We start from the raw sequence: 12507 nt of genomic DNA, 5'->3' as shown, positions 1-12507 counted from the left end.
CAGCCAGAAAATACACTGGTCACTTAAGGCTTTTCACCTGGAGAGATACATTTTTTAAATGAACAGTATTGATGAAATTGAAAGAGCCAAATATATCACACAAGTACTCCACCTAGTGGACTGGATTGGTAATAAATAGATTTCATTATGTATTTGTTTCTTTTATGAAGATGATTTGTTTACCTGTGGATCAAATGAAAAGTTATGCTCTTGCCTAAACCTTACCATCTTCCAATCTAAATTGTTAGTAATTCTGTAGATAACTAGAACTAATAACCACACATGAAAAGAGCAGTGTATGACATTATTATGGTAAGGTTTCAGATATTTGTCCTTTCATAAAAAAATGTAAGGAAGAAAGGCTGACTTCATTGACAGCATTGGGGCAATGTCCAAGCATGATGCATGTGACTGAATTATACCATCCCTCTCAGGGGGACAGGCTGTCAGCCTTGCTTCTATCTTTTTTTCCCCTCTTCTCCCTGTCTCCAGGAAACACTGCATCCTTTTGGCCACGTCCATCTCGGAAGCAGTGTGGCGGGGGAGTTAAAGTGACACAGCTACTGTATTCTGTGAAAGTAGAGCAGAGCAGCTCATATGGGTGAGAAGGGTGAGTTGCCTCTTTTATAGACAAACGCGTCCTCTTCCTTTTACCTCCAAAGAAGCCTGTGAACAATGCCTGAACAGAAATGATCTCCAGCAGTTAAACCAGATGATTTGTTTCCTTATATTGGTTATGCATGCACAGATGGATAAGCATCTGATGCAGGAGGCTGTTCCCTCACACAGCACACTCTGAAAGTGGTGAGAACCCGGAGGCATCTCAAAATAGAAATTCAAAAGGGGAGGAGGAGAGCAGGGAGAGAGAGAGCAAGAGTAAGAGTGAGAGTGAGAGAGGGAGGGAGGCTATTGAGAGAGAGAGCGTTGGTATGCCAGCCTCAGTCTCTAGCATGGCTGTGCAGAAGAAACAGATTGTCATCCCTCCATCACAGGGACCTTTTTCTTCCCGTACCATTGAGAGCCAGAAGAAGGGGAATGCATGGGAAAGAACAGGTTAGTAGAATTTGCTTTTGTTTTGGGGTTTTTTGTCTGTGTGTTTGCAGCAGATCACAAATACAGGCACATCTGATCATATTGATGACGCACGAGTAGAATGTACAGCTTTACACAGTACATTTCCTCTGAGAAATCACTGTGTGATTGAGCACGGCTATGATAAGCATGAGAAAGCCGGAGGGGGGCATCTGTGGACACTGATTACATAATCTATGCCATCACAATCATGAAACGGTGAACATACAGGGATACATTCACATTCATGTGAAACCACCTCTCGTACTCCTGCCAGCTGTATCTCAACCTTTGCTTGTTTCTATCATCTTGAGCTGTGGTCAGGTGCTAGCATGTTCTCTCTGCTTTTTATACACAGAACTCTTTATTTGTGTCTCACCCAAAGGCCAAGAACAACTTGTGCCACAACAACCACAGTTTGAGGCAGATGGGCCAAGCTGATTTGTCTGCTATCTTTGCCTATTTGACATTTGGTCTAAATTTGGAGAATTGTAGTTAAGATTAGGTTGTATATTTGTTTAAAATCAGATGCATAAAATTAAATGGTTATTTATTTACAATATCGCTCATGGAATTATGTTAATTTACTAATTACAAATGACATAAGGTGTTATAGCCGTGTCTGTAAATTATTCACTGTTTATTGATATTGGGATTTGGGTCACAAGTGTTTTCCATGTTTGGGAAACACTGAGCTTAAGGATGTATTTTAGGTGTCGAATCTGATGTTTATAGAAAATACATGGAATATTGAGTGAAAAAAATAAACATCTGACCGAGGTTTAATGTTTATAATCTATCTATCAATACAAGGAACATCTATCTGTCGCAAAAAAACATAAAACGGGCACATACTGAATGGGTACTGCACTAGTTAATTTAAACTGAATAACATGCCATTTTGTTTCCTCCTTGCTTACAGAAAATGGCTCTAATATCAAACCGAAATCACGGGCAAAGAAAACGGCCTCCCCTGTCAACAAGGCTGTCCAAAACACAGTTTCTCCACAGGCCACTGCAGGTTTGATACAACCAGCAATATCGCACATTGTTAGGATACAAGTTCATCTTTTAAAACAAGTCACCCTAATACAGATAGCCTACATTTGGTTTTAAATGGTTAATATTCTAGTAAAAGTATTATTTTGACACTCTAGCGGCGAATGGACTAAATATTGACGAGAGGCTGAGAGCAGCAAGAGAAAGAAGGGAAGAGCAGCAGAGGTTAATTGGTATGTATTATCATGGAATTTGTACAGCACTGTTAAAGCATCGTCCTCAATTTCTAAAAATGAGGGTAATATAGATAAGTGATAAATCTATTAATACTGACTCATTTCCTTTGCTCAGCCTCTCGGGAACTGAGCAGGTTGGAGCGGGAGCAGCGAGCCAAGCGTTACCATGAACAACAAGTGGAGGAGCGCAAGAAGAAGCTCCTGGAGCAGAGGCTCCGTGAAGAGAGGAGGCGAGCCGCTGTGGAAGAGAAGCGCAGGCAGAGGCTGCAAGAGGAGAAAGTGAGCTCTGACAGTGATCATCATTCATTTCACAGTTGTTTGTTGAACAGCGACACTGAAGCTTGATTTCCCTTGAATGAAAGGAACGATATGAATCTGTAGTGCGCAGGACGCTGGAGAAGAGTCAAAGGGCCCAAAAGTCTCTCAGTCAAGACTCAAGAGGAAGGAAGGTTGCTAAGAATGGTAAGTAGACATAAACTTGCTTCCTTTCTGTCCTTTTTTTCTTCCCTATCCTTTTAACACCAGTATTAACAGCAATTCTTGGCATGACTCATATTGTTTTTGCTGCATTTAAACTTTATACTGATTAATACGCTAGTTCCACGTCGCTTACCACTGACAACATGGGAGAAGAATTTGGTCAGTCGTCTCCTTACCCCCACTTACTCTTATCTGGCCAGGAGCAAGAGTGCTGGGTGTCGTTCAGGAGAAGAAGGTACTCCTCCCTTTCTAAGCAACTAAATGGCAAAACAATGTTAGTGGTTTTCCACACTTTCCGGTTATTAACGCTGCTCATTTTCCTCTCTGTTGACGCACTGCTCCGCATTCCCATTCCTTATCACCATTCATGCATAATTTCTCTCCCAATTTCCCATAATTATGACACAATACGCCGGCTCAGTTGTCCCTGTTTGTCGCCGTGCAGTTTCATTCCACTCCATCACCACCACCCCTCACAAACCACAGCAACACTCCAGCTCAGTCCAAAAGAAGCGGTCGGTCTCACCGAGCCCCAGCGACAGACGCCTCAATCTGGCCCAGGTGTGAATCTGTCTCCTCCATTTGTCTTATCATAACAGTATTTATTTGAGTTAATATTTTTAGGACCACCCAGCTGTCTATTTCCAGATTTTTACACTTGGTGATATAACTGACTATTTATTCTCCATCTTTTTGGTTTAGATCAGAACAGCAAAACAGCCAGATATTGTTAAGAAGAATTCAAACAGGAGCTCAAGTATTCGATCACCTGGCCTCAACTCTTGTGTGACACCAGTTACACAAAGCAAAAAAGCCTCTCCCTCACCAGATAGGTAGGTTACAATGTGAGTGGCCTCACCTGTACATTCGTGATATAGTCGTGGTTAATGCAAGTTATGTGGGACGTGCGCTCTATTCTGCTGGGTTTTTGAAGGACTCCTCGGAGATCGGTCAGCAGACAATCAACCCCGCTGCAGCTCGAGCTCCCACCTGTTCCCGAGGAAGGTGTTGCTGTTCGTAGCTCTATCCTCGCGCGTGGGAACACGAGGCCTGTCAGGACGTCAGCTAGAGGTCAGACGGGGAATATGAAGGAAGAAAATGCAGCGCCAGTGGCTCCAAGTCTGAACCTGCCCCACATAAAGAGTGAGCATGTTACAAGAAAAGTGGCAGATAAAAGTAAGCTACAGAAATGTTTGAAACAAAAAGTACAACATATGAAGTGTAATAAGTGCTTTAGATACATGTTGATGTTGTTTCTCCTCAGATACTCCCCAGGTGCCTCCTCATCCAGCTCCCCAGCCTCCTGAAGTTGTAAGCAGGCCCTCAGCTGGGACTACAGACAAGGAGGAGGCCTCTCGTCTCCTGGCTGAGAAGAGGAGAGAGGCTAGACTGCAACGGGAGAGGGAGGAGCAGGCACGTCTGCAGAAAGAGGAGGCAGAGAGGTAAAAAGCTTGTTCAGCTTTGAGGAAGAAATCCTGCTGTGCCAGTCTATAGTAAATAGTACAACCTGCAATTTATGATTACTCCAGGCGAAGCCGTGAGGAGCTGGAGCACAGGAGGGCAGAGGAGCGAGCACGACAGCAGGCTGAGGCTCAGCGCCTAATAGAGGAGAAGAGGAGAAGGGAGGAAGAGGAGCAGAGAGGAGCTGAGGAAGAGAGAGCTCAGGCCATGAAGGAAGCGGCCCTTCTGCAGAAACAGGTGGGTGGTGCCAATGTTTTTACCTAATGGATGTTTTTCACTTTTTTTTTGGTTCTTAGTTTTAGATTTATTGGAAGATATATTTTCTGTTTTTACAGTCATGTTCTGTATCTGCTTTGTGTCGTAATCAGAGAGAGGAGGAGCAGGCCAGAGAGATGGAGAAGGCAGAGAAGATGAAAGAAGAGCGAGACATGCTTGCTCAAAAAGAAGAGGCTGCGCGCCAAGAAAGAAAAAAGGTGAAGGGATAATAATAAATAATAGGGTTTTTTTTTTTGTTTTTTTTTACAAACAATTAGACCAATCATATTCTTTCTGTGGATTATGAGCAAACTATTTTTACTAATCCCATACCCAAACAATAGGAAAACTGAGCGAGACGATAGGACACATGACAGTAACTGTACATGTAATTATATATTTAGCAGGTAAACCAATAGGGCAAACAAAACAGCAATATCGCAAAAATCTTTGACAATTCATTCCACATAACACATCTGGCCTTTGTGTCTTATGTTTATTAGATTAGTAGCACATGTCATGCACAGCTTTTTCCTCGGAATCAATATCAAATCCGTGAAACCGTGGATGTTCACACAAAGGCTTCTATGACAGAGTTTTACTGAAAGCTGTGTTTCTTCCAGCGACTTGAGGAGATCATGCGGAGAACTAGAAGGACAGATTCTCCAGATACGGTGAGATTTACTGCTCCGTTTATGAAAAGCACATTGCCCCTGGGTTCTCATGACACACATCCAGCATCGAATCATAACTAACCAACCCCACTTCAAAAAGAAACAGCCTTTTTTTCTTTGACAAAATATTTTTCAACACAGAGATCTTTGCCAGCCGGGATTTTACCAAATGAAGCCCAACCAAAGGAAAACACAGAGCCTGTGCACAGCAACAACAACATAGAGCATGTGGTCAAGTTGCCAGTGGGCACCAAGTCCTCACAGCTGGGGCTGAGCAATGAAGAGGACATGGTTCCTGTTGTGGCCTTCAAAGAGCGCAGGTCTCTCCGGACGCTCACCGGCCTGGAGAAAATCCAGACTCACCAACGAGCAGGTGAGACGCAGATCACGTTAAGCCTCCTATGAACTTGAGTATCTATCAAGATTATTCACATCACACTGTGTGAAAAGGATCTCATAAATTTGGCTCAGACCTCAAGTATGATACATGCAGACATTGGCATTGATGTACCACACACACTCTGAGTCACCTTCAATTTTAAACCTCTCTCACAGAACCATGATCAAATAAATCCACATTATCGTGTCACACTGGGCATCCTTCGCCTGGGACAGCCCAAAATCGTGCAGTGCTTCAGGCTTCAGTGAATAAACGACAGCCAGCTTGAGTGCTCGCTCTCTGGTTTGTGAGTGCACAGTAATTATGCATCTTGTGGACCTAGGAATGCACTGACAGTGTAATCTATCTGCGGACCACACGATCAATATCATTCATTTTAATCTTGATCAATGCAGGCGAGATGTCCTGGATTTGAAAACACGTAAAGTAAAGTGATGTGGTGTATTTTAAAGCTTTTGTTTATTATAATGATGATAATAATAATAATAATTAATAATAACAACAGTAATAATGATACATTTGGTGGAACCTTTAAAAATATCCAGGGTCAGAGGTCAGAGTCGAATAATGTGCCGTAAAACAATAGAGGAATAACATTACTTAAGATTGACTTTCGTTTATGAAAACGGTGGATTCATGTGACCAGATGGAATCAGAGTTAATTCACTACTTTCAACAGATGTGTTATGAGACGAGCTTTGAAAACAGAGATGTTATGGAGGTCTTGGTCTCTGTACTGTAAGCGTCTCTGAAACGTCTGACACCTTGTCTTTCTTTTTTGTCTCTCGTCATCATCAGAGGTCATCTGAGCTCCCGTAAAGTGAGCTGAAGTTCCAACACTTTGTTTGAGAGCAGCCACTGCTCTGAGAATGATGGAGATCCCTGCGGTCTAGCCGGGTTAGCTGCCCTTCAGCGCCTTAAAAGAGCATGTAACATCGCCTCGCTAAGACCTTTAGCATTTGGTCACTTTTCTCTGTGTATCCAGTGGCACAATTATTGGGCAAATTATCCATGTTCATGAATTTAGTACAGCAGGTTTCTGAACTAATAATCACTGTTCAAAACTGCAGTAGATGTAGACTGTGGTGATGATAGCTAGCCAGCAATTTTATCAGCATTTGGAATGTGTTGCCTCTAACAAACAAACACTACACACATGTATGTTAGCTCTATGCTTTTTCCTTATTCCTGATATTTATGCCATTCAAGCACTTTTCCTTCCTCAGTTTTGGAGTTAGAGTGGCTCACATTGATGTTTGCTTTATGAATGATTAGTTTTCAGGTGTTAGTGACACAAAGTCCTATCTTACTCTTTGATTTTGTCAAGTTTTTGCAATCACTTGTTTGAAGCTGCTAAGGACTCTTGAGAGTGATGTTTTAAAAGCAACATGATGCACAAAGCGTTTATTGCACTGACAGTTGCCGTGTTTGAAATTGTGCGATCACTTCACAAAGAAAGGTTTGAGATGTAAAGCTTAAGTGATTTATTATAACAAAAGCGTAAAAAAAATGTATCCGACGACAAATATATGATCCTTTTAGTTCAAAAATTGCTTAGAAGTATTACATATTCACCTGTTGAAGTCGCCATATTTGATTAAAGTTGATACTAAGCTGTGTCTCTGTCTTGTTTTTCACTCACATAAAAAATAGCATAAAAAAAAGTTAATAAAATGCTGTTTGTCAAGTAAACACCTAACAGAGTTAACGCTGAGCACGTGTCTCTCTCTGTGAAGCCCTAACTTTCACAATACAGTTACAGAGGATGAATCATTTGCAGCAGCCGCCGTGTTTCCTCTGTCTGTAAATGCATCTTCCTGAGCTGCAGCTCCAGCTCACTGTCCACCAGCAGAGAGGAAAAGTCTCCATCTGCAGGAGCAAGCCGCACAAAGCAGGTTATGAACTCCAGACACAGAACAAATGTAGTACAGTCAGTGGCTAAATAAACGTACAACAAATACAAACCTGTTTTGAGGGTAAATATTGTAACTATACCGAGCTGCTGGAATTTAACATCCTCCTTTTTCAGGAACAGCAGCAGATACTGGGACATGGTAACGTAGTGAGGTCTCAGCATCCCCGCAATCTCATCTTAAAGAACAGCAGCATGAAAACGCATTAAATAATGCAGAAGGAAAAGCTAAGTAATGGACATTTTATATCAGTAGGTTGCACTTGCACATCACATTACCAGTCATTTGTAGTTTGCTCACGATGGCTGCACAGTTAAAGGATAACGGAGGATTTTTAATTTGTCCAGACAGCTTCACCAGTCCTGAAACTTGTTCTGCAGTTATTGCTGTCGACAGTTTAGACCTCAGGAGATCTGAAACAGTAGAAAATGACCAAAGGTAATGAAAATGTCCCATATTTTTGTAATCAATTATGATATTTTACTGCTTATCACTTTCACTTTTAACCAGTTTTTTTTATTTCATGCAGGGCTGCTGTAACTTCTGAATTTCCCCCATGGGAATCAATATCAATATCTTTATCATTATCCTAACTCATCTGATCTAATGTCACATCAGTATATTGACTATTCCAAATGGGACAGATGTGCTTTTCCATGTCTAGGTTTCTCACCCCAGGTCATTAGGTGATGTAAGCATGAAGCCAAATGCAGCATGGTGTCATCTGACAGAGCAGGAGACCGAAGGGCCTGGAGGAGTCCCGATAAACACCGACTTTCCATCACGGCCTGGAAAAACAATCCCTGGATTCATTCAAGTGCTTATTCCCCCCCCCCTTCATGTGTGCACTACAGGCGTGAAACTGTGTACCTGCTGGCCAACACAGGAGCTGCACAGGTTAGTGATGATCACACAGCTGTGGGTGATGATAGCGGTGCTGGACCTCTGATGATGAAGCAGCTGACCGATTTCATCCAACAGTCCTTCACCCACAAGGACATCCTGGAAACAAAGCATAGAAATATTTTTAAGTCACCTGCCGTTCATATTTAAATGAAGAAAAAATGTGCCAACCCCATTTTATACAGATTGTGTCGCTGCTTTGTTGGAAGTCATACATTATTTGGCGGATGTGCTGACAGTGCAGAGAGGAGCGTTACAGCTGGCTCTGTAAATGCAGCAGTGCTGGTTTTCAGGAGTGTCTTCAGGGGTAGGACACAGTCGAGCTCCATCAGCTGCTCCTGGATCACAACTGCACACAGAATTTAAACAAACCGTACCTGTTTTATTCTACGCAATGCCAATTTTTCCAGTTAATATGGTTATTGTTTGTTTCTACCGTCATGGAAGTAGTTACTGCGAGCTATAACAATTTGCAAATAAGCTTTTTAAATGACACTGTTATTAAATGACACACATTTATTTGACACTGTCTTGACTAGATTTCACTTTGTTAAAGAGATTTTAGTCTCAGTCTTCCTACGAAAATGCAGGTTGGATAAAATTATTATAATTATTACCATTCTTTGAGAGCGCTTGTAGGCATCTGCAGGCTTGAGCTGAATTCTGAAAAAAATAATAAAATTGTTAACCTTGTTAACCTTACAATTCAGCACTTACCCACCCCGAGTTCACATTTACCTTCTGCACAGAGGAAGACATGAGAGTCAAAAGAGACTTTAACAAATAATGTCCCCCGATGCTAAGCAGCCTGGGGTGATGCTCCTGGACGTCGGCGATGTTGCGCAGAGCAGAGCAGCTGCAAAACTGAACCTCTGAATCCGAGGACTGCAGCAGAAGAACCAAGACGGGGATCGCTCCTGCTTCACACAACAGCCTCGCTGACCAATCTGAAAGGAAAGGAGATAGTTGGGGATTTCTGGCAATTATACTACTAGAAATAACAGTTATAGTGAGAGTTCAAAGAGGGAGAGCGGGGATCAGTGTGTGTGTGTGGGGGGGTGGTCTGGTAGTTTTAATGAAATAGCTGGTGTGTGACTAGTACGGAAGAGGATTAGGGCCAAAAAAAAAGCTGAATTGAGCAGAATTCTGACTTTTTTTCCCTCAGAATTCACCCATTTTTATCACATGTACATGTATAATTTCATATATTATACTTATGTTATTATATCCCACCTGACTGTGTGAGGTGAAGCAGAGCCCAGGTCGCGTTCAGTTGCAGTTGTGGCTCGTACGATTTTGCCAAAGCCAACAGTGGAATGATTCCATCCACCATGATAACGTCTCTGTTTGATTCTGTATGAAAATAAAGCGGGATGTTCAGCAGATATTTAGTGAACTATGCTATCGTTGCCATATGTTGTTCATTGTAACAGAGTAAAAAAAGATGCTTTAAATATTTACTGTTTACTATATCTTTCTAATTTTCCCCCAGATTGTGTGAGTGTTAAAAAGACTTGTTTTCACACTAACCTGAGGAGGCCAGCATGGCGACACAGGCACACGAGTGACACTGAGCAGCTGCATCACCCGACTGGAACAACTCCAGTATGGGCACCAGCATCCCCATGTCAATCACCAAGTCTTTACACACTGAAATAATATTTTATACACAGTGATTATGAGATTTCCCATGGAAGCTACACCGACTTTACCTATTACAACTTAAGTGCAAGAGAGAATTAGAGTCATTTCTTATCACTTACCATTATTCTTTGCCAACAGATTGACCAAAGCCAGAGAGATGGTCTTCTGCACATTCAGGTCTGTTGATAAAAGTAAAGCCATGACGGGTTCCATGTAGTCATCGGGTAAGTGAGATTTCACTGTAACACACACACACACATACACAGAGCTTCATGGTGAAAAGCCCTGGACAATAAAATACAGATACACATTTGCATGACACTGGTCGTAGCCGTTAAGAGAGCTTATCTTGGCAGGGAGTGAAATGAGAAACCTGGGGCTGCAGACGTGAGTCTCATTTTATGTGCAAATATTGATCTGCAAGCATCGTTTCACGCTTATTGTACAAGGCGACATAAGAAAAATCTGTTTGATTTCTCTACTCACAGCGATGACTGACGTGTAAATAATACACAGCAGCTGTCATCTGCAGATCGGTGTTTTCTGAGGCGGAGAGTCTGCCCACTGCTCGTAGACCGTCCTGACTGAGGAGTCTGCTGTCATCCTCTGAAAAGGAAGCAACAGATGAACAGAGGTGAATATTCTACTTATTGTCCACTCTAGTGTTGTAATGTAACAAAGTACAAATACTTTGTTACTGTACTTAAGTACAAATTTCACATATCTGTACTTTATTTGTATTTCTAGCTAATTTTACTTAACTACATTTATTCTGACTGTCTTTGTTACTCATACTACCAAATAAAATCAGAAGAAGAGTTGGTATTATGGTCTGTATATAGAGCTTTTCTAGTCTTGATGAGCTGCTTTACGCTACAGTTTTCACCCACTCACCGATTCACAACGCTGCAACATGTGGTTAATTGTCTTGCTCAAGGACACATATAGACTAATAGACCCACAACCTTCTTGTTGAAAGACAACTCACCCTACCACTGAGCCACCATGGCTCTATGCTACTTTTACTTCTAAACAATTACTTTTAAGAAAAAAGTGACTTCAACTTCTACCAAAGTCGTTTTCTGATAAAGATACTTGTACTTTTACTTAAAAGTCTCCCACTTTTAGGTACTTTGTACAAGACTGGGTAAAGAACAATGCCAAACACTTTTCTGTAGGCTGTAAAATGTTCACTATTTATATATACCTTTCCTATTTACCAAGTTATCTTTACTCACAGCGTTTGTGGCAAAATAACAGTGTTAAATCTGTTGGTTCTGCACTTGATGGCTCTGTATCTTCTCTGACAATATGATTTGTAATATTTTGGAATACTATGTGCGTTCACGGGGTAAAGTAACCAGGTTTATGAATAAACAATATAGAGTTTCCTTTGTCTAGTGAGGAATCTTGCTGGCAAATATAGTCCAGAGGCTAAAATTCAACACAAAACCACTGTCAGAAAATGTCCACATTGACACAGTATCAAGCTCCGGATCGTCATATTGTAGTGTACCAGTATTTTCTCACCCAGTTATAAATAGAGTAAACTTGAATTGTAGCTCCATATTCAGACAATGAGCTGTTTAAACTTTGTTTTTCTAGTAAAGAAAAAAACAGGTTATTGCGTGAAGGTTTGTTTCCCCCTCCCCATCACCTTTATACAAGCAGCCAACAAAGACAAAGACAAAGCATGTCCTCAGTGCTCCTACCATACAGGAGGTGCAGTGACTGGGACACCTGTGTCCTCCTCCTCAGTATACTCCTCTCGGGTGTAATCCTGAGACACGTGCACTCACACAGCTCCCTGAAAATGTCCCTCACTTTCTGCTCAAACTTTCTGCAAATGTTCCTCAAATTAGCAGCGAATTCCCTGAGGAGACGTGAGCAATTCGCACAAAGGCTGGAAGCCATGACTGCATCACGAAGAAGCGCGGCTGCGGCACCTGTCCTGTCTGTCACCGAACACCTGCACATAGACACGCCCTCTCAGGGTTGCGTCATGTGACTGAAATGTAAATAAACCGTTTTTGTCCAGTGAGACTTTTTCCAGACCTTTTACACGAATTAAATTAAAATGAAGTGGTTTAATTGAGGTTTGGATATTGTGTTTAATTGAAGAGAGCATCAAAATTCAAATGAAGACATTATTTTACGTGTTTCTTCTTATTATTATTACACTACATATAATTTCGAACTCCCCATTTATTCCTACAGGACATTTTTTGCATTTTCTATCTTTCAATATAAGGCTTAGAAAACACTCAAAATATTATTATTAGAAGAAGAAACTGCACATTTTGATGTATGATTTGTGTTCTTTTATTGTGAAAAATGCAGGACGAGAGGAATAAGCATTTCTTTCATCTAAGATCAAAGCTGCTACGTCCTGTAGGATCTGTACGTGATGACGATTACTCTGGCGTCTCATTTCATTGGTGAAATTATATATGGACGTAATGACGTCATCC

The 12507-nt window shown here is 41.4% G+C and overlaps 2 protein-coding genes across 5 annotated transcripts; one reads left to right on the top strand and one right to left on the bottom strand.

Annotated features, from left to right (window-relative positions):
- The first annotated feature begins 782 nt into the window (after positions 1 to 782).
- On the top strand, positions 783 to 7195 carry LOC122782691 (ensconsin-like). 4 transcript variants are annotated; one of them, XM_044047147.1, is made up of 15 exons: positions 783 to 1053; positions 1994 to 2092; positions 2229 to 2303; positions 2422 to 2585; positions 2669 to 2768; positions 2905 to 3021; positions 3208 to 3347; positions 3489 to 3619; positions 3721 to 3962; positions 4051 to 4228; positions 4316 to 4484; positions 4616 to 4720; positions 5126 to 5176; positions 5318 to 5549; positions 6375 to 7195. In XM_044047147.1, the coding sequence occupies exons 1-15, from the start codon at positions 930 to 932 to the stop codon at positions 6383 to 6385; spliced, it is 1938 nt and encodes a 645-aa protein (XP_043903082.1). In that variant the 5' UTR covers positions 783 to 929; the 3' UTR covers positions 6386 to 7195. The 4 variants fall into 4 exon arrangements, with proteins under 4 accessions (XP_043903082.1, XP_043903081.1, XP_043903079.1 ...); XM_044047144.1 differs by having other exon boundaries at positions 880 to 1053; positions 3232 to 3347; XM_044047146.1 differs by lacking the exon at positions 6375 to 7195 and having other exon boundaries at positions 876 to 1053; positions 4616 to 4719; positions 5124 to 5176; positions 5318 to 5362.
- Positions 7195 to 12045, bottom strand: LOC122782692 (vacuolar protein 8-like). The gene is made up of 13 exons (XM_044047149.1): positions 11749 to 12045; positions 10523 to 10642; positions 10156 to 10275; positions 9923 to 10042; positions 9626 to 9745; positions 9131 to 9339; positions 9010 to 9055; positions 8608 to 8741; positions 8360 to 8491; positions 8163 to 8277; positions 7768 to 7902; positions 7542 to 7667; positions 7195 to 7445 (listed from the first exon to the last, which is right to left on the bottom strand). Exons 1-13 carry the CDS (start codon positions 12011 to 12013, stop codon positions 7333 to 7335), a joined length of 1755 nt encoding a protein of 584 aa, XP_043903084.1. The 5' UTR covers positions 12014 to 12045; the 3' UTR covers positions 7195 to 7332.
- Between the last annotated feature and the right edge of the window lie 462 nt (positions 12046 to 12507).

The sequence above is a fragment of the Solea senegalensis genome, linkage group LG16, assembly GCF_019176455.1.
Source record: "Solea senegalensis isolate Sse05_10M linkage group LG16, IFAPA_SoseM_1, whole genome shotgun sequence".
In the NCBI taxonomy this organism is placed as follows: Eukaryota; Metazoa; Chordata; class Actinopteri; order Pleuronectiformes; family Soleidae; genus Solea; species Solea senegalensis.
Note: the sequence above shows the minus strand (reverse complement) of the source record. Positions and strands in the feature narration are given on the sequence as shown.

What these genes read in the sequence shown, in the direction of transcription:
- LOC122782691 (XM_044047147.1), top strand. Translation starts at nt 930, where the DNA reads ATGCCAGCCTCAGTCTCTAGCATGGCTGTGCAGAAGAAACAGATTGTC. An exon ending in GCCTCTCCCTCACCAGATAG is followed by an intron (nt 3,620 to 3,720) that starts GTAGGTTACAAT and finishes GGGTTTTTGAAG; the next exon opens with GACTCCTCGGAGATCGGTCA. An exon ending in AAGAAAAGTGGCAGATAAAA is followed by an intron (nt 3,963 to 4,050) that starts GTAAGCTACAGA and finishes GTTTCTCCTCAG; the next exon opens with ATACTCCCCAGGTGCCTCCT.
- LOC122782692 (XM_044047149.1), bottom strand. Translation starts at nt 12,013, where the DNA reads ATGTGCAGGTGTTCGGTGACAGACAGGACAGGTGCCGCAGCCGCGCTT. An exon ending in TCTGTTGGCAAAGAATAATG is followed by an intron (nt 10,043 to 10,155) that starts GTAAGTGATAAG and finishes ATATTATTTCAG; the next exon opens with TGTGTAAAGACTTGGTGATT. An exon ending in CAGCACATCCGCCAAATAAT is followed by an intron (nt 8,492 to 8,607) that starts GTATGACTTCCA and finishes CTTTGTTTCCAG; the next exon opens with GATGTCCTTGTGGGTGAAGG.